The following is a 25,743-nucleotide window of genomic DNA, read 5'->3' as shown; positions in this document are numbered from 1 at the left end:
GCGGCTCGGAGGCAGCAAGCGATTAAGGCGGGACGGGCGCCATCTCTACTGCCAGGCGAATACGGATCCGTACACGGAGTCACTCTAATAGTTATTTTAGCACATCTATTCGACACGGTCAGCCCATTGCGGGAGGCTGAGGCGGAGGCAGGTGACTTGGGCATGAATCCCGTTGAATGTTCAGGCCCAAATGCTCGGAGTATTGATTCTGGCTTCAATGCGAGGGGATTGACACTTGACAGTAGTCTTTGTCCGTGCTGCTGTTGATTGTTCACCTCTCGGCCTGCGGTAGAAGGCCTGGTAATTGATTTCCACGTGATGGTTGAGGCTCTTTGCTACCCTGTGTTGGGAATGAGGAGGACCAGAGGCAGTGTTGAGGTCTGTATCCCTACCATCGGGAGTGAAAGTAGCAACCTATTTTGTAGGTACCAAACATCTCCTGTCAAGTTCCTGGGACCAATTAGAAAGGCTCTAAAACGAAGCTCAGTGTCATGCACGTGGGGTTGGCATCCGCTAGGGGACCTCCCGCAACCGCTACCATTCTCTGACACACCAAACCTGCAGATATTTGTATTTGTGAAAGCTTTCTACAAACACGTCGCGCGTCTCCTCTCAGCGCCTCAGGCTCAGCAGCTTTGGTGGTATTGGAGGATATAACTTCCAGAACGGCCGTGGAGACATTGGCCAAGCTGTTCACACTACATGGGTTCTTCATTTGCAGACGGCATAACCAAGGACAAAATGTCTCCAAATGTCACTCTACAGGAGAGTGGTGCTGCTGCCGCCGGCCCAAGTACCAACGATGACGTCCAGAGGGCATCGTTAGACATCGCCACTGTCATCACCCCCAAAATCGCCGATCCATGGACCGTTGACAAGGTCCTCGCTACAGTTCTGGGAGGGAAACCTGTCGAGGGATCCAGCTCCCCCCTGCCCTACTTCCATATTCTCGAGCGGCTAAAGACCACCAAGCGGGAGGGCTGGCGACGGTTTGGAATCAACCGGTAGGTTGGCGGTGCTCCTCTCCTGGGACTCGTCGAATGGCTATCTGACGTATTAAAAGGGGAGAGTCGATCGCCGACCACATGTACCGCATGTCGCTAATGTCCATGCTTGCCCCGCCAACCCTTGCGCCGCGACTGGACCTGCACAAGTGCATGAAGATGTGCCTCATACACGACATGGCCGAATCCCTCGTCGGAGACATAACCCCCGTGGATGGCGTGGCCAAGCCGGAGAAGAACCGGCGCGAGGCCGCGACGATGGACTACATCACGAAGACGCTGCTGGGAAATCTATACGGCGGGGTGGGCGCTGGCGAGGATATCCGCGCCATCTGGCAGGAGTACGAGGACTCGGAGACTCTCGAGAGCCACTACGTGCACGACATCGACAAGATGGAGCTGCTGGTGCAGATGGTCGAGTACGAGAAGCGCGGAGAGGGCAAGGTCGACCTCGGCGAGTTCGCATATGTTGCGACCAGGATGGTACTCCCAGAGATGAAGGCTTGGGCCGCTGAGATCCTGAAGGAGCGCGAGGATTTCTGGGGCGCGCAGCAGCATGTTCACGGCGAGGAAGGTGTCGAGGGGGGCGTCCAACCGGAGAAACTGGCGAAGCAGGATGAGTACTATTCCAAGGAATAAGGAGGGAGGAAGTCATGTTTAATGACCCATGTCCAAGCACTGGGATATCATGATCTTTTGTCGCGTTTGCTTTTCATTTTACAGCGAGTGTTGACTCTCTGGGCAGCGGTTCTAAACGGATGCTACACAGCAACGGATGGCACGGGGAACAGGGAAATATCTAGGTAACATTATCTCCTTTGATGCCCACAATAGACGAGAGTTTCTGATAACACAGTCTCTTTCGATTATGGTAGTGATGCTTGCCCGACTTGTACAGTGCCGTAGTAGATATTCTCTTCACACCCCACCTCGTGTGTTTTCGCGAACCCCACCATACGGCGCCCCCAACCAATCAGTCTCGAGGCCTTCGTCGCCTAGCAACGACGGGAAAATAATTAGCAGCCGATGGTCAACACAAGGCTACAGATCGTTGAAGAATGCTTGTGGATATTCTGCAAAGCCAGCAAAGACACCGACTTGTCTCTCAGTGACTGGTTTACAGACGGCACGCGCCACGCGGACCTTCCGTCGCAACGGGTGCGGGTGCTTTTACTCGGGTACGGGCAACCTACGTCACAGGATCTGCCCCCCATAAGCGTATTGGTCGAGGGTCTCACCTAAAGTACCACTCAATCAACACCTTGCGCTCCAGGCATTCAGGCGCGAAACTGGGAGCTGGAAGTCGCAAAAAACGAAATATTTTGCTACCGTACGCAACTGGATCGGAAAAGAGCTGGATAAAACGACTTATCCAAGCAACGACAACAACAACAGTCGCGGTGAGAAGCGCGCTGTGTACCTGCCATTTTTTTTTGCCCCCGCCGTCAATTTGTATCACGGGTTGAAGTGCATGCCCGGCTGCCTGCGGCGGAATTTTCTACCCCCGAAAGTTGAACCCGGCAATCACGAGCTTGGCGGGCCCAAGTTTACCTGCCGACCTTCACAGACCCGACACCGTTTGCGTCTAATACCGACAACCACAATCGCCGGCACGATCGCCAACGTCTACGAGAGGTGCATACGGAGAACTATGCGTGGTTGTTAGCATTAAGGTAGAGCAGACTGGGGGTTACGACGAGTACGACGAGTACGACGAGCCACAGCGACCTCCGCACAGCAACTTTCTTCTCAACACCATCGGCATTCGCAAGAGCTCCCACTCCCGTCATCCAAGATGTCGCCCCCAGCCGATTTTCACATGCCCGGGGCTTATCACTTTGATGGTCCCAACAACACCTCCGGCCAACCTCTCAACGCTGGCATCTTCAGACCGCCCATCTCACCCTCCGCTTCTAGCTCTGTGTACAACCTAGCCAAATCCACCGGAAGTCTCTACTCGGACATCTCCATGGCAAACACGCCTCTATCCGGGGCCAAGAGGAAGCGAGCAAGAGCCGATACCAAACGGGAGTCGACTCCCATGACAGACTGGACCACGAACATGGATGGTGTCACCGAGCCTCGAGAGGATGGCCGGTTGAGCGGCGGCGCTCAGCACCTTCGATATACCTTGGCAGGGCGAATTGATACCCCGGGTAGCGGCGCACCCAACGCTGAGAGCGGCATGTTGGAGGATAGCGTCTACTCGGACGTCGACTACCGACGAGCATTAGGTCCAAAAAGACTGAGGGACGAGACCGAGTCACCGGCTGCACGCCTGTCTAGCCTCCATATCGACCCTGGAACGCCGAAATCCCCGGGCTCGGCTGGCTGGAGCGCTGTGGCGCTCAATACCATTGGGGAGGTTGTGGGCAAGGTGTGGGAGTTTTGCAGAGCGGGAGCATTCCGGGGCTTCCACGCCGGTGGTGGCAGGGGCTACGAATTTAACGGTGTGACAGAAACAGATGCGAACCGCGGGGGAACACGGTGGTGCAACGAGCACGATATACCAACTCTCCAAACATACGAGCCCACCCAGATGGTCAATTCGATACCCGGCAACTTCCCACAATCCGACTATATGCCCTACATGGCCGACTGCCACGAGATGAGCACCCCCGAAACGACGCCCAGGCCATCGGCGAAGCGCAGGCATCTAGAGGAGACAAACGACGAATTGCGCCGGAACTGGGTCATCGTCAAGGATCCGCCGCCGCCCGTGCCGGGGCGGGAAGAGAAGAAGACGCCACCAGTAATGCACAGGGCGCCGGCCCGACCGGGAACGACCCGCTCCCGACAACCCCCTCGCTACTCGACGCCGACGGCTGCCAGCAGCGGCAGGCGCATCAGCGTACCCGTCTCTCGGCTCTCATTCGGCGGCGCCCCTGCCGCCGCAGTCGCCGCAGCCACCCCGCCTCTCCCCTCCTCCACGCGCACCCGCCGCGCCTCCCTGCGCATCTCGCACGCCGGCTCCCCGGGCCTGAGCGCCCGCTCCCCCGCCAGCTTCGCGCAGCCGCGCCTCTCCCCCACCACCGCCGCCACCCTTCCTACCTCGCCGCCGCCGGCTAGCCGCATCCCCGTCCCCTCGTACGCGCCCGGCGTCGGGCACGGGCCCAACCCCTTCGCCACAAACCCAAACTCGGTGCCGAGGCCCTCGTCCCGCCTGCAGAGCCGCGTCTCGTCGCCTGTGCGGGCGTCGCACGGGCGCACGCGCAGCTCCGCGTCGGCCGCTTCGGCGTCGGCGGCGGGGGCGCGGCCCGGCGGCGCTGGCGGTGTGGGAGGGGCCGCTGGTGCTGCCGGCGCGGAGGACGGGGCCGCCGCAGTCGATAGCCCCCGGCTGGACGCCGAGGCCAGGCAGCTGGCGCAGAGGAAGATTGCGGCGGAGAGAGACGCCGACGTGCGCATGGAGGCGTTCAACAAGCGGCTCATGGCCATGATACGGCAGGGCAAGGAGGCGCTTGGCACGACCGTCGAGGTGGAGATGGACTGTGGGGGTGGTTGGGAGGATGAGGAGGAGTGAGAGATTGCTTGCTTGCTTGCTTAGCTTGTTTTCTTTTCTTGTCTATTCTTGTTATCCTTGTTTACCATTTTCTTTCCCCGTCGCCTTCGCCCCCAGCCACCCTGCTGCTGGTCTCCCCAAACGGGGATATGTTCTAGTACCCGCATTTGTTACCGAGTTTGCGGCTCTTTGCGGGCCGCGGGGGGGTGGGAGGGCGGAGTGTGGGAGTTCTGGGAACGTCCCTCTGAACGTGCTTTGGCTTCCGCGGATGATACCCGACCTGCTCTGACGAGATGAATAACAGGGGAAGAGATGGAGGGTTGGATGGAGCGCCCGTGATATCAAAAATTATCGGCGCAAGCGTCATGATTATGATCTGGAGTGGAGGGATTTCGCTTTTCAGGAGGTTGGCTCTTATCTGCTACGAGCTGTATTTACGGTGTACCATCCTTCTACTTCTGTTGTAATGACCACTTCATGACCAGGTTCGGCGCGGCTGAGATTGCAGGTCTGTTAAGTTGATAGGTCATCATTCGCTGTCTAAATATTTGGCGTGATATGTGGTTTCTCTCAGGAGACACCAGCCTATCATCATATGATGGGTTCAAGTTCAATTGACATTACGCCTTTGGCATGAGCCTCCCGTCGTCACCTTCATTAACTCGTGATATCTACCGATCGGTTCCTTACGGCCCGAACAGTGACTTGTAACCTGAATCCTCCTTTACTCCGCAACTCTCCTTCACTCCGCCGCCGTCCTCCGTAACAGCAGTCTGCCCAGCCATCTTCTCTCCCGACTCAGCATCCTCCTTCGCCTTCCCCCTCCTCCCCCGCCTCCTCCCCCCCTTACCCTCCCCTCCCACCCCCTCGCCGACGACCTCCTCCCCCCTACAAGCAGCGCACCTCCTCCCAACAAACGGCCCCTTACCCCCGCACCGCCCGCAGTGCACGCCGCAGAGGAATCGGTCGCACCCCTCGGCCGGGCAGTCAACGAGCCAGCGGCAGTCCTGGCCGAGGTGGGCGCCGCCGCAGCGGCACGCGCGGAGGCGGCACTCGCGGCCCGAGTGCGACCCCCGGATGCCGCACATGCAGCAGCGCGAGCGGCAGGTCATGGCGTTGCGGTGGCCGAAGGAGCCCGGGGGGCCGTTGCCGCCGCAGGCCCGGGAGCAGGAGACGGCGCACCGGGAGGACGCGTGGAAGGTCGGGAATGGGACGCACTTGCAGCGCGAGGCGCGCGGGAGGGGGCACGAGGGCGCTAGGTGCGGGTTGTTGTGCCGGCGTGTGCCCTTGGGTGGTCGGCCGGTGGGGGGTTTTCTGGCGTGGTTGTTGTTGTTGTTGTTGTTGTCGCTGTCGTCGTCTTCTGAAGAGGAGCCGGAACCGGATGAGTAGCCTATGAAGCGGAGAGTCGGAGAGCGGGGACGGATGTTCCTGGGGTTCGGTGCGCCGCAGTGACCGCAGGGTGCGGTGCATGTCCGTATTGTGTGGGATGTCTCCCCGCAGTTGTCGCATGGCCTGGGGATTTTGGGCTTCCGCCGGGAGGAGACTGGAGCATCTGGTGTAGGGTTATTATTATTATTATTATCTTGTTCTTTCGCATTCTGGCGGTCCGCCTTGGTCGCGCCCCTTGATTCCGGTGTGGCCGGCTTCGCTTCGTCCAAGTCCAGGTCCCAGTCGAACATCTCGGCCACCCGCGTCCGGCTAAGGCTCCGCCGTCTAGACCGCCGGTCCAGCTGCGACAGCTTCATGCGCGGGAATATCACCTGCAGCGATTTAACCAATGCATAGTTATTGCCCACAGACGGCAAATTAGCAATGGCGAACGATCCAGGAGGAGGTTCACTTGTTGCGCGCCGGTGCCGCTGGACAGATCGCCCCCTTGGCTGCTCGTCCCAATGGGTCGTGCACCCGTTCGTTTTGCCGCTTGACGCTGTCGCCCAGATACTATTGCCCTTCATTCCCCTGCCCGTGTTGAGGTCGAGGGCCAGCCGTGTCTTTTTGCAAGGGCGCAACGAGCCAACTATCGAATCGGCCCGGTTGGCTTGGAGGATGAACCGCATGAAGGGGCTCCTCTCCAACGTCGGCGAGGGCTGAGTAAGACAGGATGGCCGGCCTGATGATAGCGCCCAGTGAGAGCCCTTCCAACTCGAGCGTGATCCGTGTTCCCCGTTGGACTCGCGATACATGGGCTGTCGGAGGGTGGGGAGAAACGAGCCACCGTCGTACAGGGGATACTCATCCTGTATTGAAACCTGGCCTCGGAAGCTCCGCAAATGCTCGATGTGCTCGACCCACCACTGCTTTGTTTCTCTCGACCGTTGCTGTTTTACCAGCTCATTGAATTCCCCAACTACGCGCCTGCGTGAACGAGGGTTGCGCGGATTGGAGACGGACTGACTTGGCCCGGCGGTCAACCTCGGCGGTCGTACCCTCTCTATCCACAGCCGAACGGCCGAGTCGTCCGTTTCGAAGTAATAACGCTGCACAAGATCGAGGATCTGGTCTCCAAACGAGGGCGGGGTGATGCTCTGTCCTCCGAACACAGCGTGAATGGACATGTGGTCAGGACACCAGATGTACGACACGACAGGCTTGTCGGGAAACTTCGGATGATGGGCGTGGGATGTGAAGAGCATCCTCCGGAGCACTTGCAGGTCCAGGCCTAGCTCGTCATCCTCGGCCCTGATCAGGGTAAACTCTCGGTCAGAGCGGTATGCTATGGACTCGTCGTAGATGCGACCTTTGACCCGGGATGGGTTCATGAAGTCGGTCATGATGCGATTCACCATGATGTCTCTAGCGCCGAGACGTCGGTGTTCGTAGCGCTCAAAAGGAAGGGGTATATCGAGCGGGTAGTGGGCCACCCTCTTGGGCTCGTCTGGCATGATAGCGCCTGATCCTGGTTTTCGAGCCGGCAATGGATGGGCGACCGGATTAGGTGGCCTTTGATCATTATCACCATGGAGACTCGACTTCAGCCTCCTTTCGTGCGCGTTGATCTTGTCTGTCTCCATCTCGGGCTCTACTAGGCAAGTTGCAGATATGTGAGGTTGGTGGAGAGCTCGTGACAGCCACCTCGAGGTTTACTTTTCTCGAGGCGCACCTACCAACCCAGGGGTAGGTAGGTAGTACCAAATAGGTACCTGTCTAACTGTTATGCGTTACACTCGAAGTTTTTATTGGATTGTTCACACATCTGTACACAAGTCACAGAAGTCACGGTTGTTGCCTGGTTGAGAAAAGAGCAATCATGAGTGGTCCGTGGACATAAACCTCACGTGCCAGGCGGTGCTGCAACTTACTTGCATTTGGCAGCTGGCAGCTTCCAAGTATTCCTATTTCAACTCCCCCCGAGCAAATATAATATGTACCTAACGCAATCCCTCCATTACAACAGTAGGCAGAACAACGGTAGTATAACACAATACTTCTTTCCCGTTGTCAGGGCTGTGAATCACGAACCCCGTCAATACCAACCCGTCTGAGCCCGCTGAGGCCCTCGATCTCGCCAAACCTAAACTTCAGCCCCGTCTCGCTGATCTTCCAGTCCCTCTCCTTCTTCTTCAGAGTCGACATGCCCTCGAGACTCCACAGAATCCACGAGTCGCAGAGGTAGTACATGGCCCCGGCGACGGTGCTGGGGTCGACGGGCATGTGCGGCCAACGGACGAAGAAGCTGCCCACCACGACCAGCCACATGAAGCCCAGGATCCCGACGGACAGCCACGTGCACACCATGTGTGCCACCCACGTCTGCGTCACCCGGAACGGCACATTGTTGAGCAGGATCGGCATGAACTCGGACAGGATCGCCGTGACGCCCACCAGCCCGAGGAACCCGTGCCGCCGCCGCATCGCACTGAAAACACCCGTGAACGCCGTCATCGGCGGCGAGAGCAGGATCGACTGCCCGGCCGGCTGCGGCGACTTGGAGAGCTGGTGGTACGGGCTGAGTAGAGCCAGGCCTGGTGTTCCCCACTCTGGTTAGCACTGGATGGATCTTATGTGAGGAAGGAAGAGAGGTTGGGCTAGACTCACTGCTGAAGAACGACGACCAGAAGAATGTGGTGATGACACCCAGCGCCGTGAAGAGGAAGCGCACTCCGAAACTCTGCATGTCCATGAACCTCTCGAAGGGCGTATCGCCGCCCGTGTTGTTGTAGTACAGTATAACTGCCAACACCCCGCTCAGCAGCAGTAGGAAGAGGATCCTCCAACCATAGGAGAGCATCAGGAAGGGCAGGTAATGCTGTCTCTTCATCCGGTACGGCTCCTCCCCAAAGTCCACGTGGCGCACATGCTCGCCCGCCTGATCATCCGGCCTGTGCAGCGGCCGTCCCGCCTCGTTGTGGACCATGATGCCGTACTCGGGCTGGCCGTGCCGGTTGACGAAGTAGCCCAGCTTGAACATGCGGCCGTCCAGGGCGTCGGCCAGCTGCCCGTCGCCGATCCTGCCGGACCTGCCCGTCGGGAGAGACGCGAACAGCGCGCGCACGTCCGGGTTGGTGGAGAGCACGGCCATGCCCGCGATGCTCCACGGGTTCGTGGCCACGCCCGACCGCCAGTCCCGGAGGACCACCAGCATCAGGAGCAGGGTCACGACCATGAAGCCGAGGATGCCGATGGCAACCCTGGCCGGGATGAGGAAGACCCCGAGGGTCATGGCGCATCCCTTGAAGCTCAGCTGGCTGCAGCTTCCGTGCAGCTTCAAGCTGACGGCCTCGACTGCTACGGGGACGAGGATCATGGAACAGATGGACAGCATGGTCGTCAGGAAGATGAGCGCCTGCCCGCCGAAGAGCGAGCGGACGCTCGTCATGAACCCTTGTAAGCCTCCGGTCTGGAGCACGAGAGAATCCCTCGCCGGCGCGCCGAACTCGTGCGTCAGCTGGTGGAACGGCTGGAACTGCTTCGCGCTCAGCTCGATCATGCGGACAGGGATGGTGAGGAGCACGCAGAGTATGGCGGGCAGGAAGTACCCGATGAAGTAATCGGCCTGGGAGATGAAGAAGACGTGGCGTCCGTCCGCTGGGCCCGTCGGGGCGACTGGATACTGGGTCACCGTTGCGGTGGGCACTCCATTGGCGTCGGTGAAGACGCTTGTTACTGGGGGTGCTGGAGCACTCGTCAACACCGTCGTCGGGTTGCCGTTGGCATCCGTCAGAGTTACCACGGTCGGAGTCGAGAGGGGCGGCGGCGTGCTCGTCGATGTGGCCGTTGGGATCCCTTGGGGGTCGGTGAGGGTCACAATTTCGGGCGTCTGCAGGACTAGCGGGTCGGTCACGGTGACTAGTCCACCGCTGGCTTGATCGCTCGGCGGCCGGGTAGACTCTGGAGGCACCTGGTTGGGCGTGCTGTCGCCGCCGCCGCTTGGTGTCAGTATAACGGATCCGACAGTGCCGAAGTCGGGCTTTGGTCTTGTTGCCGTTACTGTTCGACCATCCGATAGAGTTGTCATCGATCCGGCTTCATCTCCTACCTAAATAACCACCAACAGACGTCAGCATTGAGCTCGAGGGTATTGGGTTGCGCAGAGGCCGGCATGTTTGCATGGACGCCAGATGGCAAACTTACAGATGGTGTCGCAATGCTGCCATCACCTGGCGATCCTGGGGGCGGGTCTTGCCGTTTTCCCACAGTCGGCGTGGGCGTGGGTGTGGGCGTCGCGGCTACGACCGATCTCGTGGTTGGGAGAAACACCTGGATATCCTCGGCCGGCAGTACGTGGCAGGCGTACTCGGTCAAGGCAATGAGACCGAGGAGGATAGCGACGAGCGCACAGAGGAACGGCCACCTCAGGGGCGACGGTTTATAGTTTGGTTTGGGGCCTTGCGGTGGCTCCGGCTGGACGGCCAAGTGCGGTGTCTTGTCGTGGTACGACTGCGCGTCAGGCCGATACGTCGTCTCATACTCGCCAGGCCCATCCCCGTGTCCAACAAGAGGCGTGATGTACGTGTCTGGGACGGGGACGGACTTCCGCCGAATATTATATTCGCTGTTGTCCGAATAGGGGTAGGCCATGATTTGCCAAATCCGCTGTTGAGTTGTTGATATACCAAACCCCCTTTACTGCTGCCAATCTTTCACTGAGATGGCATGTTCCCGACCGGCCTCCGGAGTCGGACGAGGCGTTGGTTTTATTCGAGTTCGTTTCAGACTTTCAGCCAGTCTTCGATACCAGCATCTGCGATTGCCTACAGAGATCTGGATCTTGCACATTCATTGGGCATCCTGAGTTATATACGGCACACACAGGGCTATAGCGCAAGAGTCTAGGCCCAAGAGTCTGAAATGCTCGATGGTTAGGCATGATTTTAAACAAGCCACAGGGCGTCCTTGGCAGCGTCTGACTGGTGATGGACTGGGATCTTCCTCTGGCTGGATTGTGTCTCATTGGTGGTGGCGCTTTTCATTGGAGTTGTTCTTTGGTTTTTGCCATCACAGCCGCGATCTTTAGCGAGATTTTGCTTGGCGGTTGGTTCAGCCCTGTTAGTGTTCCCCTTGAGGCTGCCTCCTGGGCCATCGTTCTGGCTGTCTTCGTGGTTCTAAAAGTATGCCGGCAAGTTCCATTCCCGCTTGGCCTTTAACAAACCCCAGATCTAGAGGCGGCCATATCTTGGCAAGTCTGTGCGAAGTTCAGCTGATACTTGACTAGTGCATTTGCTTGCATTAGACATGTCCTAATTGTTTCCTTGTTAAGGATTAATTGGGAAAGTCGCACATGCCAAAAAGGACGCTCCTCTCCGCCCACCTGTCAACGCTGGATTGTCAAATGTTGGATCGATGTGGATCGAGTTGACCCAGCGGCTTGGGAAGGAATTGCCACTGGCCAGTGCATGTGAATGTGGACTGCGGTAGGTAATAAGTTGGGCATATGCCGAGCAAGGATGGGGTGTGGCACAGCAACTATAATTAAGCGATCCAGCTGCATCTCCTCCTTGCCAAGAGAGGACTGCCGTGAAAGAGGGCTGAGAACATACACTATGTATGCCTCAGGCCACAACGAGTTCCAAGGTCCCGTCTTTTTTCAGAGATAGGCAGATCTCTTGCTTTCCAGCATCGAGGAGATTAGAAAGCTCACTGCTGTTCTTGCGATATCCCTTTCCCCCCAAACCAATAAATCAGGTGATCGGCTGAGAGAGGACAGATATGAAGTGGTGGGATGGCAATTCAAGCGCCAATCAACGCTTGAACCGAAGGGGGGTCGAGGGGGGAAGGGGAAGGGGAAGAAGACGAGGACTTGAACAAAGGGAGCGGCGCCACCCTGGTATAAGAAGAAGCCCCTCGGCCAAACATAAAATATCTTGGAGCTCTACAGCCCCTTGCATTCCAGCTGATGCAGACACGATGTTGATGGCAGGCCACGTTCCTGGTTTCCGAAATTGAGAGGGGTAAAGCCCATCAAGGCCAGGGTCAAGCATGGTCGGCCAACGAGGACGTCGAAGTTGAGACAAAAGGCACAGGCGGCACAGGAACAAGGCCGGGAAGAGCGGGCTTGTGATCATGGTGGTCAGTTAATTAATTAATATCGAGGTTGATTTGGCTTAATTGCCCATTGCTAATGGCCGGGGTGGCAATTGCACGGCCGTTCGGACAAGAAGCTGGGACAAGCTGGGACGAAAGCTGGCTTGGGTCTTGGAAATGTATTTTTGGAAGGGCTCAATTCTACGGCCTGGTCACTCCCGTGGCCCGTTTGGCCGTCGTTCTGGCGACTCCTGACCTTCCGGTCCCGAATATCTGTTTCTCCTGAGCTTCCGGCCAGCCCAGTGGCTCCAGTCAAGGAGGTTGTCTAGGTGTCTGTCTTGCTGCCCCTTCTGTGACATTCCAGAAGTGAGGTTGCATCCACCTACATTGACGGATCCGGCTGAATCCCTGGTGCTTAATAACCGGGAAACATATGTCCATCCAGCGCCGTCGCTCCATCAAAAGCCAGGAACTTGGGCGGCGGGTGCACCAAAAGCAGGACGGAGCCGAGCCATGGGAATTTCCCTTTCCGGCCACCCACCCACGGGTCAATTGGAAGCACTAATAGGAAGTGTGGTGCCGAGCGATCTTGGAGATCTCGGCGTGCCTTACGTGGTACTAATTCTGGAATGTTAGCGTGCCTTCTTGCTTTATGTTCCCGCAGATTTCCCCCCCCCTCTCCGCCAGCCCCATGGTTCTGGTCCGTCCGTGGTATCCATAGCATGCCCATTCTGCTCACCATGTCATTGAATGAGTGACTGAAGAAGGAATTCCTACCAACTTGCCCGGTGTTCTTCCAAGATCCCGACGGAGCGACGAACCTGTCTCCACATTCACACCTTCCTCTTTTAGCCTCCAGCCCCTTGCTGGTGCGGCTCTCTTGGGAGTACCACTTGGCGATCCTCTCTCCACCTGGCGATCCCTCTCAATTCACCATTCATCACTCACCAATTCACCACCGAACCCCCATCCGCCCAGGCCGATTCAAGCCTAGCAAGCTTCCATTGCCCAGACAATGCCCAGCACAGACAATGGGCAGTTCATAAACCAGGTTTGAATTCCTGGCTCGCCTATCCTAGCTAGCAACTTTCTCTTTTCATATAAAGAGCAGCCGTTGATCGTCTGGCCCACTCGAGATATATTCTCCAACATCTCCAACAGATCAGCACTTACTTCCGTATTCCTAACCAACCAACCACCTTCGTATTGCTACTATTTCCGTTCCCGCCCGACTCTCCAACCCGCAGGACTGGGACCTTATCATCATTTCACCCGGGAAGGTCGCACAAACGTTGTGATCCTCGATCCTCGCTCTTGGCATCCGCATCCCAAGAAGATCCATCTCAAGCCTTGCCTCTTGCTGCACGAAATTTCCGTACGAAATTTCCGTGTTCCGACTTGATTCGCTTCCACTGGACTGGTAATCATGAAGGTTTGTGCACCATCCTATCCCGCCTTTCCCTATCGTCAAATCCATCTTTTCCCCCATCCTGCCATCAAAATTTTCTTTTTTTCTCCTTTTCTTGGGGGGGTGGGGGGTGATAGGACCATCTCTTCTGGACGGTCTCGGTCACTATCCGTGGATCTCTTGACGAAGCGTTCCGTTCCCGCTTTGCTGTGCCCCGAGTAACTTACCTACTAACCACTGGCCCATTCATCAGATTGTATCCAAGCTCGTTGTCCTGCTTGCGGGCGCTCTCAGCGTCAGCGCCCTTCCTGCGTCGGAGGACGCCGTGCAAGCATTCGCTACCGAGCCGGATTGCCCCCGGGCCGACCGAGACGCTTGCCTCGCGATGAACGTCAATCCTAGATGCGTTAACGGCAACTTTGAGAACGATCTTCCGGCCAGCTGCTCGCGATGCTTTTGCTCGGGCTGCACTGGAAGGTGCGCCTAGGTCTCCTCGGCCCCCTCCGGCGCCTGCCTGTACGATTGGCGGTTTCCTTTCTCGACATTCCACTGTGAGGCGCGCTTGCTTTTCTTTGTCGGCAGACGCTCGCCCTGCCAGGCACTTGTAGAGGGACAAAAATGGACGAGGGCGAATCGGCTGGACGTTGAATATTCTTGAACCCCATTCATTTGGGCTTGGCATCACACATCCAAACCGGCGTTTTTGGGAGTTGGCAAGTTTGCTTTCATTATTGCATCTCCACCCGCAGGAGCATAGGATAGGGGAAGCAGAACATTTGCATTGGGGTCGTTGGATGCCAAGGATCCAGTTATTACAGGGTACAAATACGAGAGGATATTGTGAGAGAGTCTGATAGCACTCCTAGTGTAAAATTGGTGTACTATCATGTCCTTCAACTTTCCAACCCAAGCACGCCAAGGTAGCTAATTTTGCGGGGAGGTCGGCCCCGCCCGCGTCCGTCTTTATGCTTGACGGCAGCCCCGCATGCGGGTCTCCGAGATTCCGTAACTCGGTGAGCTCAGCCTTTCGAGGGGAGCTTGTCTCCGCGGGCAGGGGCATTTGGCGACGGCGACGGCGATGGCAACAACAACAGAGACGGCGACAGCAAGAGTACCCGAGCTTTGGCAATAGCGATAGCGACGGTTAGCCAAATGCCCCTACTTTGACAGTTAAATGCCCCTACCCGAATAGCTAAATGCCCCTGCCAGCGGAGACAACCTCTTCGAAGGGGCTTTACACGTATAGCATAGGTAGTGCCTAACCCTTCTGGAAGACGGTGGACCAGAAAGAGGCCAGACCAGTCAAGGATAGGTACAATTGAGTGGAGTCATGATCTTCTTGTCCGTCTGTTGCTTTTTGAGTTGCGTTGCGAATTCGGCCAAATGTCGTCATAGCTGTGGTATCTGCTGATGTTGGTTTAGGTTGCTGCTGCATCCCGTGCCACTTAGCTAGGTCCCATTCTGCACCGTAAGCACCTTGCAGCACGTTGAAAGGTAGGCAGCTACGGGCAGCGTTGTGCCGTATTCCCATCCATTGCTAATCTGCCCATTTGTCATCGGGAGGAACATACTGGCCTATCTGATCTCCTCGGTGAAATCAGATTAGTATTGTCCAGGATGCTGCAGTGGGAGTCAGAGAGCCTTGGGAAGGAGGAAGCTCGGGATCTCCGTCTTGCGGGTGTACGTCACTAACGCAGTCTTCACGAGAGTCATACGATTGTCATCATAATGCCATTGGAGGTTAATATATAATATTCGCGGTCCCCCCGCTGTATCTAGGCATCAAGCCCCTTCCCCTACAATCCGGGATTCCGGGCTCCAGAGCTCCAGAGTAGGTCAAAAGACGTACAGGAACCCAAACCTCGACAGCCGTCTACTAGAACATGGCTTCATCAAGCGATCCCATTACCGTACACGGCTGGACTGCCGTGCCGAGGGATACAAGCATCCTCCTGGGCGGCAAGGAGTACATCCACAAGCCGGAGCCGCTGCTCATCAAGGACATGAAGTTCCCATCAGAGGATCCCCTGGTCACAAGGATCCAGGAATACGCCCGGGAGAAGCTCCCGCCACAGACGTACAACCACTCCATGAGGGTGTACTATTTCGGTATTCCCCATCACCCATACACGACAATGCCATTAAAATAAGAAACTGACAACAACAAAACCAGCCACCGCCATCCTCCACCAACAATTCCCCTCCCACGCCACAACCCTCTCCCCCTCAACTCTAGCCCTCGCAACCCTCCTCCACGACATCGGCACCACCCCCTCCAACCTCCGCACAACCCGCCTCTCCTTCGAATTCCACGGCGGCCTCCTAGCCCACTCCCTTCTTCTGCAGCGCGCGACCTCCTCCTCCCCCGCCCCCGCAGTTGCCCAAGCCGAGTCCGTTGCGGAAGCCATATGGCGGCACCAGGACCTAGGCATGACGGGCACCATCACGCTGCTGGGCCAACTCCTGCAGCTGGCGACGCTGCACGACAACGTGGGCGGCAACCCGGGGTTGGTGCACGCGGCGACGCGGGCGGACGCGCACGCCGCCTTCCCTCGGCACGGGTGGGCGAGGTGCTTCGCGGGCGTGGTGCGCGACGAGGTCGGGCTCAAGCCGTGGGCGCACACCACGGCGCTGGGCGTGGACGAGTTCCCGGCCGCCGTGCTGGGGAATGGGCTTATGGCTGAGTTTGATGATGAGGTGGGAGGGGAATAGGGGGTAGCTGCCGGGGCTTGGGGGGGGTGGGGGGGGGGGGGGGGGAGGGAACTGTATTAGGAGATGTTGGACTAGTTGAGCTTCGACATGTTCAGCTGTAAAATAAATAAACAAACAAACAAGAACACTCTCGAGCGAATTTTGAAATTCAAAATTTTCTATTTTTGTTCTGTTGACACCCCCCGCGAGCTCGTATTTACACGTTAGCAGGGAAAACTCCAAATGCACGCTTCCTTCTGGATGATGCCTCCCTGAACCATGATCGCCCCACTCGTAGTCGCACAGACGGTCTCGTCTAATCCACCATGGATTGTACTGTGCCTGGGAGAATAAAAGACAAGAGAGGAGGGGGCGGGGAAAGAAAGAGGAAAAAGAGACGAGGACTATTGGAAGCTGGCCTCTTCATCCAAAGCGCAGACTACCCTGTACCGAGGACGCAGCCAAGCTGGTAACCGCTTTCTGCAACAACCTTGTCTTTCGCCGGGTATCCGCGAGCTCCTCGCCATCCGCCATCCCCCTCGCGCTGCCGAGTACCTGTCCGAGGAACTCGTCGCACCGGCCCAGCAGCTCCGTCACCCAGCTACCCAGGGCTCCCTCGCCGCCCGCGGACCCGGCGGCCGGACCCCCGCGCCTCTCGACCTCGCGGGCCCAGGACTCGACGACGACATTGATCCACTGCACGACGACCTTCCTCCGCCGGCCGGTGAAGGGGGTCTCCTGGGCGTCGAAGATCTGCTCCAGGATGCGCACAATCAGGGCATGTGGGACGCTGAGCTGGAGGAAGAGCAGAACCGGCCAGCAAGGGTCGGCGCCGATCGAGACGTCCTGGCCATTCGAGATGGCGTACCTGCAGACAATTGGCAGCAGAGTGTCGATCGGGAAGATGAGGCTGTCCAACGACGTCCGATGGGCGATGTTCTGGATCTGCGCCGAGACCATCTCGTAGGGCTGGGGAGGAGGTGCGGTTGGGACCTCGACACCCTTGGGGAGCGGCCGCCCGGCCCGGTGCTCGTCCCATATCTGTTGACGCTGCTCGACCTCGTAATGCGTGTTGTTGATCAGGCTATCCCATGTTTCGGCAATAATCCGGGAGTTGTGATAGTCAGCAGCATGGTAAATCAAGAGGCAGAGGTCGAAGTAGCCGGCTTGGTCTGCGTAGGTATTGAAGAGCTGCGCCTCGATGTTAGCCAAACCCGGAAAATCAACTTCACCGACAGTCAACTCACCTCAGTCAAGTCCAGGATAGGACCGTCCAGCTCCTTCTCGACCACGGCTCTGCGGTCGTCGGGGAGTCGGTTGTCTGCCTGGAGCCTCTCCAGCACATCATCTTGAATGTGTGCAATCTCGAGAAGCTCTGTCACTTCGTGATTCAGAAGCTGTTGCTGTTGCCGGCTGATGCCGGCTGTGCCCACGCTCGCATTGGCCTTGGCGCGGCTGAGCAGAGTGATCCTGTCCTTGATGCCGATGGCGAACTCGGACTTTGCGAGGCTGGCCTGGACCTGGGCAGCCTCGAAGAACCGGCTGCGATGTGTGTAGAACCGGCACAGCAGATCGGCATGCTGAGCATCCGTGTCTGCGAGTCGTTGGAGGAAGGTGACAACATGAGGCGAGTCAATGGCTAGAATACGGTCGGTCCAATTCTGCCTGATGTACCACTCATAGAGGTCGAAGTGGAAGACTTCGTCATCGGAGCCGTTGACGACATCGTAAGCCTCCACCTTCTTTGTCGCCGCTAGGGTGAGCCTGCCGTCGATCATCTCGGGCTCCGACCCGGAGGCAGCATCCAACTGGTTCATGACATCGTGGATCAGGTCGTAGCAGTGCTTCCGCTCCTCAAACGCCCTCTGTCGCGGATCGTTCGCCGGCCGGCCTTCGTTAATCCACGAGAGTGCCGAGTTGCCACGGTCCTTCTCCCGGGCAACAACCAGGCAAAGCTGGATGGCGCCGGCGTAATATTTTAGGTCCGTATATTGCTGGATCGCCGCTTTGAGGTTGGCGAAAGTCAGGCTGCCTGCAACACGCTCGAAGAGCCGCAGGCTCTCGTTCAGCAAAGCACGAAGAACGTTGGGGTTCTGCGCCTGCTCAGTGGCCCTCTGAAGCTGCTCTTGAGCCTTGAAGATGACAACATCGTCCGGACTGCAGAAGCTTCCACATCGCCTTCGCAACGCATCCGCGACCGTCTCAACGTTTGAACCGCTTTCGATGTTCCGGTTGACGATGGCCTTGACCAGAAGCTTTGCGAGGTCCTTGCCCGAAGACTGAGAGAAGAGGTTTTCGTACGTAAGCTCCTTCAGTTGTTGGCGGGAGGCTACGTCGAGGCGCATGTAGATATCAGGGACTCGCTCGTCGAAAAGCATCAGGACGAAAGATATGCCTTCCGAGATGCTCTCCATCAGCTTTTGTAGCGCATGGAGGGCTTGGTGCTCGGCTTGGAGGGCGATTTCTTCTTGCCTGCTCGCGACCCGTTGGAGATCTGCAGGGCCAGACAATCCTTGGATGAATCCCTTATTGGCGTCGAGGAATTTCCTCAGTCTCTCCAGATTCTCCTGGACAGAGACCAATTTGGCTGACGGCACGGTGGAGCTGATTGCAATGCCCCCGGCAGGGTCAATGCCGATAGAGACCATCTTTGATCTCCAGAGCGTGCGGATAAGCCGAGTGATGTACAGAGCCAGTGCATCATGTCGTGCGGAAAGTGTGACGGATTCAGTCGAGGTCCTATCCATTTCGGAGAGCGTAGGCTGGCCGCCGAAATCGACGAAGGCAGTCCGGGCGCGATCCTCGGTTGCCCGGTCGGTTGCCCTGCCAGTGCCAGTTCTAAGATCGCTGCCCTGGCCACAAGCGACTGCCAAGGCGGTGGAGATGGTTTCCACCCGACCATAGCGTATAACGAACTTCCGGACTTCTTTCTCCAACCCTTCATCGCCACTGGCGCTCCTAATCGCCGTGGCAAAGATGTCGACCAACCTCTTCCGTCTGGCCACATGGACTCCAGTGTTGGTCAGGATTGCGAATTCGCCCGGAGCATCGTCAAACTGAACAGCGAGCTCGTTCCCGAAGCCGAGAGGCTGCGTGGCAGCAGAAAAGGGCTTCGTGATGGAGCCAACTGCCAAGGCCCGATTGTTCTCACCGAGATCGACCCAATTACCCTGCTCGTAATACTTCAACGCCGATGCGGGTGTGGTGATTTTGATCCTGCCAGTGTCGGGGGTGGAGATGAAGAGACGATCGGCACCTGGGTTGTTTTCCTTTCTGATAAAGTCGAAAAAATAGCCAGGGGCGAATCGTTGGCCAAATAAGCTGGCTGTCAAGGACGTCGATTGGATCTGGAGCTTATCCGGGCTACCGTTCGCCTGTCCCAACGCTCGCCTATCTCCCGCTGTGATGTCGGGTGGGGGAAACTTGACAAACTGGACTTGCATGCTCTGAGGAGCGAGATTAGATGAGGTGTTGACCATGTATGATGCCGAGCTTGTCGCACTAAGGAACAGCCTGCAACCCGTGTTGGTCAAGGCCATGAGATGGAGCTTGGAAGCCTCGCGAGCAGAGATGGGACTGATTGATACGATAGTCACGCGTTCGTCGAGGAGGGGTGAACGTTCATTGACCATGTGTGAGATTTCGCGAAGACACTGAGTCTTGTCCTTCGCGATGACCTCCCTCAGCTTCTCCGATGCCTCCATGTGGTAAGTTCGGATGGTGGATTTGGAGGACAGGGAATACAGGAGATTCCTCGTATCGTCAACAACAATGTCCACTAGGTGTTCCTGCTGCCGTTGTGACCAGAAGTCGATCGGCGCAGCCAGGGTGGGGACGACGGATGACCATCCGGGATGGGTGTGGTTGATCTTCCCGCACCGACTTGAGAACCACTTTTCCTCCTGCTGGTAGTACAGCTCGTGGATATCCGTGTCGCTGTCTCCCCCAAAGAATATGCGACCAGTCGCGGTACCAACGATGATACTAACATCACTGCTTCCTCTGTGGACGCCCATCTTTGTCTGATACAGGGAGATGGTTTTGGCCCCGGTCGGGGTGGAAGCCGCGGAGACGCCAAGAAGCAGGATGTCAGAAGTGGTCGCCACCGCCAGGATATGGGTGATGGTGTTGACGAAGACACCCGGCTTTGGCGGCAGTAGAGCTACCGCGGTAATGGTATGCGAGGACTCTTCAAAGCCGATCAGGTCGGGATTGGGATGCGTATAGTCCCACAAGAAGAGAGAGCTGTCGATGGTCGCCCAAGCATGGTTGATCCCAGCGAACAGGCCCATCTTGGTCACGACCTCTCCACCATTCAACTTCTCGAAGATCTGGTCGGGAATTGGGTACATCTGAACCTTGTGAAACGGCGCCCATGCTGAGTCGGGAGACTGGAGATCATAGTCGGAGGAGGATGCGCCAGCTGTTGGGGAATCAGATCAGTAATCATGGCAAGCAAAGCAAGCATGGACTGGACCGGTCTGGAAATACTCACGCCGGCAGTAAGAATCGAGATCCGGGTAGCTATCATCGAGCTGCAGCACCTGGTTGATCGATCTTGCAGCCTTGAGAATCGGGGGAAGGGGAGCCTCGGACTGTGGCAACTGGGTCTGGCCGAGGGTTTGGAGAGGAGTGCTGCTAGCGACGGCAGTGACAGCGCCAGACGGGATCCCGCCATTCGTGCTTGATCCTGCGCCTGGCTGCTCGCCGAAGAGACGGCGACGAACGGTGTCGGTTCGTGCAGGAGCTGGAGTATTGAAAAAGGCCCCAGGGACCTGCCGCATGGGCGTAGCGGTCGGCTGAAAGGTAGCCATTGTCGCAATCGGGCGCCCTGATTTTCTTCACCTTGACCGTGGCACCAAGCTCTCTGGAGCCAGGAAGACGGCTCCTCGGCGGTTTAAACAGAGCCGATGCTCAAACGGAAACGGTATTTGCTATTGTCCCATGAAAATGGTGCTTTACGATGGCAGTTGGTGGTGACTGCTCTGCCGAATATTCGATGCTTTGGTTTTTCGGGTAAGGTGAAGCTCCAAGAGCTGGTTCAAAATGTGGAGGAGGCTGTCAACAATTTCTGAGCAGGGGCCACTGGACCTGCGGTCAAGACGCGAACTGCTCGCGCCTGAGATCCAACATCCAGGCGCTAAGCCTATTTTGGCGACAAGGCTGAAAGATTCCCAACTGGCATTGAAAAGCCGGCATTGCCCAGCCATTGTTCATTCAGTTAGGCATTAAGCAACCTAAGTGTCACATAGGTAAGTCTACGTTATGGTCAAGCTATTCGTACATCAACGGTTTAACATATATATGTCCAACCCTTTTTAATACACCACAATGCCCTCCACGTCAATACCGGGAAGGGGAAACCCCCAGATAGTAGGATAGGACGTTGGAAGGGATTGGGAGATGTGATGCGCATGCGAATGACCAAGCAGCCAGGTAGGCTAGCTCCCTCACTCCTTCTTAGCCTCCCGCGCCGCCTTCCGCAATGCCCTAGTCCTGATGTCCGCGTGCATCTTAAGATTGTACCAGATGGCAAATCTGTTCCCAACACCAACCGTGTTCTCGACTATCCAGACGAAGAGGGCATGGCTCCAATACGGCGTGTATGTATGCGCCATCTTCTGAGTGCTGCTGAGACCGACCCTGCCTAGTGCTGACCGAACGAACTGCTTTGGATTGGGGATCAGCACGCTCGCCCGCCGTATCTTGCTCATGGCCGTCGTGACCAAGTAGCTCACGGCCAGCTCGACGTCGACACCCTGGGGCTTGAGCTCCGCCGCGAGACAGCTGCTCCAGTACTGCAGGAAGGCCTTGCTGCCGCTGTAGGTGGCAAGATACGGGGTGGGCATCCAGCCGGCAAAAGAACCCATGGTTAGGATGAGGCCCTTCTTGCGCCGAACGAGGATGGGTGCCACGACTTGTGTCGTCTTCAGAGTCCCCAAGCAATTGATAGTCACAATGTCTTGGAGTTCCTCATGCGGCGTCTCGAGGAAGGGCACGGGAATGCTGTGGCTTTGGCCCACGTTGTTGATTAGAATTCCAACGTCAAGCCCCGAGATAAGCTCCGCGAGGCGGTCGTAGTCGGCATCGCTGTCCTTGGAGAAGTCCATGGCAAGGACTTTGATCTGTAGTCCCGAACCGGCATGCTTGTTTCCCAGCCCTGTCGCCAGAGCCTCGAGCTTCGATTGTGTCCGCGAGACGAGAACGAGGTTGAAGCCCTGCGCGGCAAGCTGGGTAGCAAACTCCTTGCCCAGGCCGTCGGATGCGCCGGTAACGACTGCCCAGGTGCCCTTTTTGCCATATTTGCGGAGCTGGCGAAAGTCTGGTGTTAGTGAGGAGCGAGGCACGTTTTTAAATGGGCCGAGTACTCACATTGGTGCCACTGAGCACGAACAGGTTCAGGGCCAGTTGCAGGTAACCGAGGACCTTGGTAGAGATGTACAGAGCACCAATACCTGCCAATGCCCACTGCACACCCTGTGGGACAAGGCCCAAGAGCTCCGAAATGGTGGCCATCGCGGTTTGTATCGGCAGAAGCGAATAGGTAGAAACCCCCACGAGGTACGGAGCAGACGTGTTTGTTTGCTTGTTGGCCTTACGAGGATGAATTTTGCAGTTCTACCGCTGAAAACAGAAGATCTGACCAAGGATTTTGGGGCTGTCATCGCCGTTGGGGCCAAGGAACGAATTGGGCAGCTCTGACCAATGACAACAATGCTGAGCTCAACAGTTGGAAAAGAAGGGGATCCAGGTACCAAGATAATTGATAAATAAAAGCTTTAAGATTTTGTATTAACCCTAACAGGCAATTAAAGCCATACAAAATACTCGAAATAATCGAAGCTCACTTCAACCTGCCCCTGCAGAGCAGGAAGGGACGAAAGTAGGTAAATTTCCAGACCGTGATGTTTCTACCAGTCTACAGGCAACCACCTGGTAAATAACTTAGGTACGTAGGATCCATGCTCGCGATGGCCGATAAGCCCCATGATTGGCACTGACATTGGCCCAAGTAAAACAATTCACTACTGGGCATCGTAACACGGATGCTGTGAGCAGTCACACCTACGTAGTACCTGTACCTGCAGCCATCTCCTTCGAGCCTCCTCTACGACTCTACTCCTCTCCAGCTCTTGCCTCCTCTAGCAAGATGGATCGCATTCTTTCCTTCCTCCCATCGGCCGAAAAGGGCTACCTGCCCTACTATCTCCTGGTTGTGAGTGTCAACCATGACCGATATACCTCGTTGCTGGCCACCTTGTTGTTAACCCATATTTCCCTGCTTCAGGTCTCGGTCGTGGCTGTGGCCAACGCCCTGCAAAACCTCGCCACGCTCCACTACACACGACGAACCTACAACGGCCGATTCGTGCGAAACCAGTCCCTCCCGAAAGCGACCACCAGCTCAAACCCCGACGACAGCGTCGCCAAGTTGGTGCCCGCGACCCCGGGATCCAAGGATGCCGACAAGGCCCAGGACCAGGTCTCGCCCCTCGCGGCGCGCCTCTTCGGTACCTACACGTTCATGGCCGGCGTGATCCGCTTCTACGCGTGCTACGACCTGGCGAACCCCTCGCTGTACCAGCTGGCCATCTGGACGCACCTCATCGCCGCGGGCCACTTCACGAGCGAGATGCTCGTGTTCAAGACCATCAGGTTCACCGGGCCGCAGGCCTTCCCCTTCGCCGCTGCGTATGGCGGGTCGCTGTGGATGATTATGCAATATGGTCACTACGTTGCCAACTGAGCAACCCGTGTCGCTTCGAGGGTATATATCTACATCAAAAGGGGGAGGGAGGAGGGGGTCGACTCCGCCGGCCAAAATAGTCATATTGGAGATAATTATCAGAGCTAGATCGAGAGCAACGTAAAAATGGGAAATGTACATTTGTACATTGCCAAGCTAACCAATTCGAGGTGTCGCAGCATGCGTTCCATCATCTTGGTCAGCCATGCGCTCACTCTATCGATTTGCGGTAGAGTTCGCCTCCACAATCCCTCAACCTCGCAGCCGCCTGCTCCGGCGTGATGTCTCGCTGTGGTTCGGCCAGAAGCTCGTAGCCAACGAGGAACTTGCGAACAGTCGCGGACCGAAGAAGCGGGGGATAGAAGTGCATGTGGAAGTAGCTTGTCTCGGCTTCCTCCTCCGTGCACTCCAATGGCGCCTGATGAATTCCAGAGCCTAGCCCGTCGTCAGGACGCGGATACACATGCGATTTTGCCCAAGGAAGGGGGAAAACACTCACTGTACGGGAAATTGGTCTTGAACAGGTTGTCATACCGCCTCGTGACCTCCTGGATAGCCTCGGCAAACTGCAGCCTCTCCTGATCGCTTAGATCAACCAAGGCGCGGACATGGCGCTTCGCGATTATCAGGACCTCGAATGGCCAGACAGCCCACCACGGACAGACGACCAGAAAGGCGTCGTTCTGCCAGACAATCCGCTCCTTCTTCTCAATCTCCAGCTTGACGTAGTCCGCAAGCAGATGCCTCCCACCGTGGTCCGCGCGATACTTGCCCAGTTGCGCCAGCTCCTTACCAGGCTCCTCGGGCATGGCGGACGTCGTCCAAATCTGGCAGTGGGGGTGAGGATTCGAGCACCCCATCGCGGCGCCCTTGTTCTCGAAAATCTGCATGTACCGCAGTTGGTTCACAGGCCGGGGGACCTCGTCTTCTTGCGAAGAGGGTAGTGTCCTCAAAACTTCGGTAGCCTGGGCGGCCAGCGGGTGCGATGGTGACATGTGAGAAGCGAAGATCCGAGTCCAAGTCTGGATGACGGGCAGGATATCTTGCGCGGCCATGTCGGCTAGGGTGAGGTGGTGCTTCGCCGAGAAGGTCAGCACATAGCATTGGCCGGTGACGGCCTGCGCCTGGAGGAGAAGTGATGCAATGTCATCCCCCGAGCCCTCTGGCTTGTATTCCCGCTGTTGTTCCTTGACTGCGCTGTAGTCGTTGACGAAGACAAACGTGTTCTCGTATTGCGGATTCGAATCCCCCTGCGCTCGCTGGTTGCCCGGGCAGAGATAGCACTGCTCATCTGTCAGGGCTGCCTCTTCGTCATCAACTAACTATCTTGGTGTACGCGCCTTGGGATCATATTCGGGCAATTGGTTCTTGGAAGGAGCTTCCTGCTGGCCTCTTTCTCTGAATTAGGGACAGTCGCCATAAGCAGCAGTGGGCGGATATCAAAAAGGTCTTACTGCCATGGCCGTTTTGTTCTATGGGGTGATACGAGCAACCACCCGCCTGTGAGCGGATTGTATCGGCGATGGGAGATATCGTTCAGGACCTTCTCGGCCATGGCTGGAGAATGGGGTCTGCTGTAAGACAAAACGAGTATGTCTCGAGCGGAGAAGGCGTGAGGGAGGAGAACTTTTTAGGGCTCAAGACTTGAGGGGATCGGGATGAGATATCGCGAGATATGTTTCGCGCGGGGCCCCGCTTGTACCTAAAAGGCTTATCCGTGGAGGGGCGAGAAAAAAGGCCCGTCCGGCGGAACATCCAACATCCATGCAGGTGGTTGCATCGAGCTATCTATGGAGAGCCACTGACGGTGGGTTGGCTTCGGCGACACCGCTCGGCGGTTTCCATTTATGATTTCCTGGCGACGTGAGTGTCGCAACCTCGCACTTTCCAACTACCTATAGACCTTCCAGTACCTCCAGTACCCAGAAGAAAG

At 57.0% G+C, this 25,743-nt stretch overlaps 9 protein-coding genes across 9 annotated transcripts; 4 read left to right on the top strand and 5 right to left on the bottom strand.

Moving 5' to 3' along the window:
• Positions 1-741: 741 nt before the first annotated feature.
• On the top strand, positions 742-1,643 carry QBC33DRAFT_449728 (HD domain-containing protein; the record flags this gene model as incomplete). Its single annotated transcript, XM_060424532.1, has 2 exons — positions 742-1,004; positions 1,064-1,643. 2 exons carry the CDS (start codon positions 742-744, stop codon positions 1,641-1,643), a joined length of 843 nt encoding a protein of 280 aa, XP_060284347.1.
• A 1,180-nt stretch (positions 1,644-2,823) lies between these two features.
• QBC33DRAFT_449748 (uncharacterized protein) lies at positions 2,824-4,524 on the top strand (the record flags this gene model as incomplete). The annotated part of the gene is made up of 2 exons (XM_060424534.1): positions 2,824-4,091; positions 4,221-4,524. The coding sequence occupies 2 exons, from the start codon at positions 2,824-2,826 to the stop codon at positions 4,522-4,524; spliced, it is 1,572 nt and encodes a 523-aa protein (XP_060284346.1).
• Positions 4,525-5,189: 665 nt separating this feature from the next.
• Positions 5,190-7,385, bottom strand: QBC33DRAFT_558299 (uncharacterized protein; the record flags this gene model as incomplete). The annotated part of the gene is made up of 1 exon (XM_060429866.1): positions 5,190-7,385. The coding sequence occupies one exon, from the start codon at positions 7,383-7,385 to the stop codon at positions 5,190-5,192; it is 2,196 nt and encodes a 731-aa protein (XP_060284345.1).
• Positions 7,386-7,773: 388 nt separating this feature from the next.
• QBC33DRAFT_490520 (uncharacterized protein) lies at positions 7,774-10,521 on the bottom strand (the record flags this gene model as incomplete). Its single annotated transcript, XM_060425461.1, has 3 exons — positions 7,774-8,465; positions 8,539-9,979; positions 10,000-10,521. The coding sequence occupies 3 exons, from the start codon at positions 10,519-10,521 to the stop codon at positions 7,942-7,944; spliced, it is 2,487 nt and encodes an 828-aa protein (XP_060284344.1). The 3' UTR covers positions 7,774-7,941.
• Positions 10,522-15,154: 4,633 nt separating this feature from the next.
• QBC33DRAFT_536329 (urea hydro-lyase cyanamide) lies at positions 15,155-16,107 on the top strand. Its single transcript, XM_060427701.1, has 2 exons — positions 15,155-15,481; positions 15,546-16,107. The coding sequence occupies exons 1-2, from the start codon at positions 15,256-15,258 to the stop codon at positions 16,082-16,084; spliced, it is 765 nt and encodes a 254-aa protein (XP_060284343.1). The 5' UTR covers positions 15,155-15,255; the 3' UTR covers positions 16,085-16,107.
• A 379-nt stretch (positions 16,108-16,486) lies between these two features.
• QBC33DRAFT_577780 (Non-repetitive/WGA-negative nucleoporin C-terminal-domain-containing protein) lies at positions 16,487-22,579 on the bottom strand (the record flags this gene model as incomplete). Its single annotated transcript, XM_060431009.1, has 5 exons — positions 16,487-17,254; positions 17,311-17,466; positions 17,497-20,486; positions 21,615-22,374; positions 22,436-22,579. 5 exons carry the CDS (start codon positions 22,577-22,579, stop codon positions 16,487-16,489), a joined length of 4,818 nt encoding a protein of 1,605 aa, XP_060284342.1.
• Positions 22,580-22,931: 352 nt separating this feature from the next.
• On the top strand, positions 22,932-24,018 carry QBC33DRAFT_536325 (uncharacterized protein). Its single transcript, XM_060427700.1, has 3 exons — positions 22,932-23,012; positions 23,077-23,279; positions 23,352-24,018. Exons 2-3 carry the CDS (start codon positions 23,214-23,216, stop codon positions 23,808-23,810), a joined length of 525 nt encoding a protein of 174 aa, XP_060284341.1. The 5' UTR covers positions 22,932-23,012; positions 23,077-23,213; the 3' UTR covers positions 23,811-24,018.
• On the bottom strand, positions 23,862-25,202 carry QBC33DRAFT_536323 (putative galactose-1-phosphate uridylyltransferase protein). The gene is made up of 2 exons (XM_060427699.1): positions 24,310-25,202; positions 23,862-24,245 (listed from the first exon to the last, which is right to left on the bottom strand). The coding sequence occupies exons 1-2, from the start codon at positions 24,863-24,865 to the stop codon at positions 24,022-24,024; spliced, it is 780 nt and encodes a 259-aa protein (XP_060284340.1). The 5' UTR covers positions 24,866-25,202; the 3' UTR covers positions 23,862-24,021.
• Positions 25,016-25,595, bottom strand: QBC33DRAFT_536322 (uncharacterized protein). Its single transcript, XM_060427698.1, has 2 exons — positions 25,513-25,595; positions 25,016-25,436 (listed from the first exon to the last, which is right to left on the bottom strand). The coding sequence occupies exons 1-2, from the start codon at positions 25,574-25,576 to the stop codon at positions 25,261-25,263; spliced, it is 240 nt and encodes a 79-aa protein (XP_060284339.1). The 5' UTR covers positions 25,577-25,595; the 3' UTR covers positions 25,016-25,260.
• Positions 25,596-25,743: the final 148 nt, after the last annotated feature.

Source organism: Phialemonium atrogriseum (genome assembly GCF_030411735.1).
Source record: "Phialemonium atrogriseum strain 8032-3 unplaced genomic scaffold QBC33scaffold_10, whole genome shotgun sequence".
In the NCBI taxonomy this organism is placed as follows: domain Eukaryota; kingdom Fungi; phylum Ascomycota; class Sordariomycetes; order Cephalothecales; family Cephalothecaceae; genus Phialemonium; species Phialemonium atrogriseum.
Note: the sequence above shows the minus strand (reverse complement) of the source record. Positions and strands in the feature narration are given on the sequence as shown.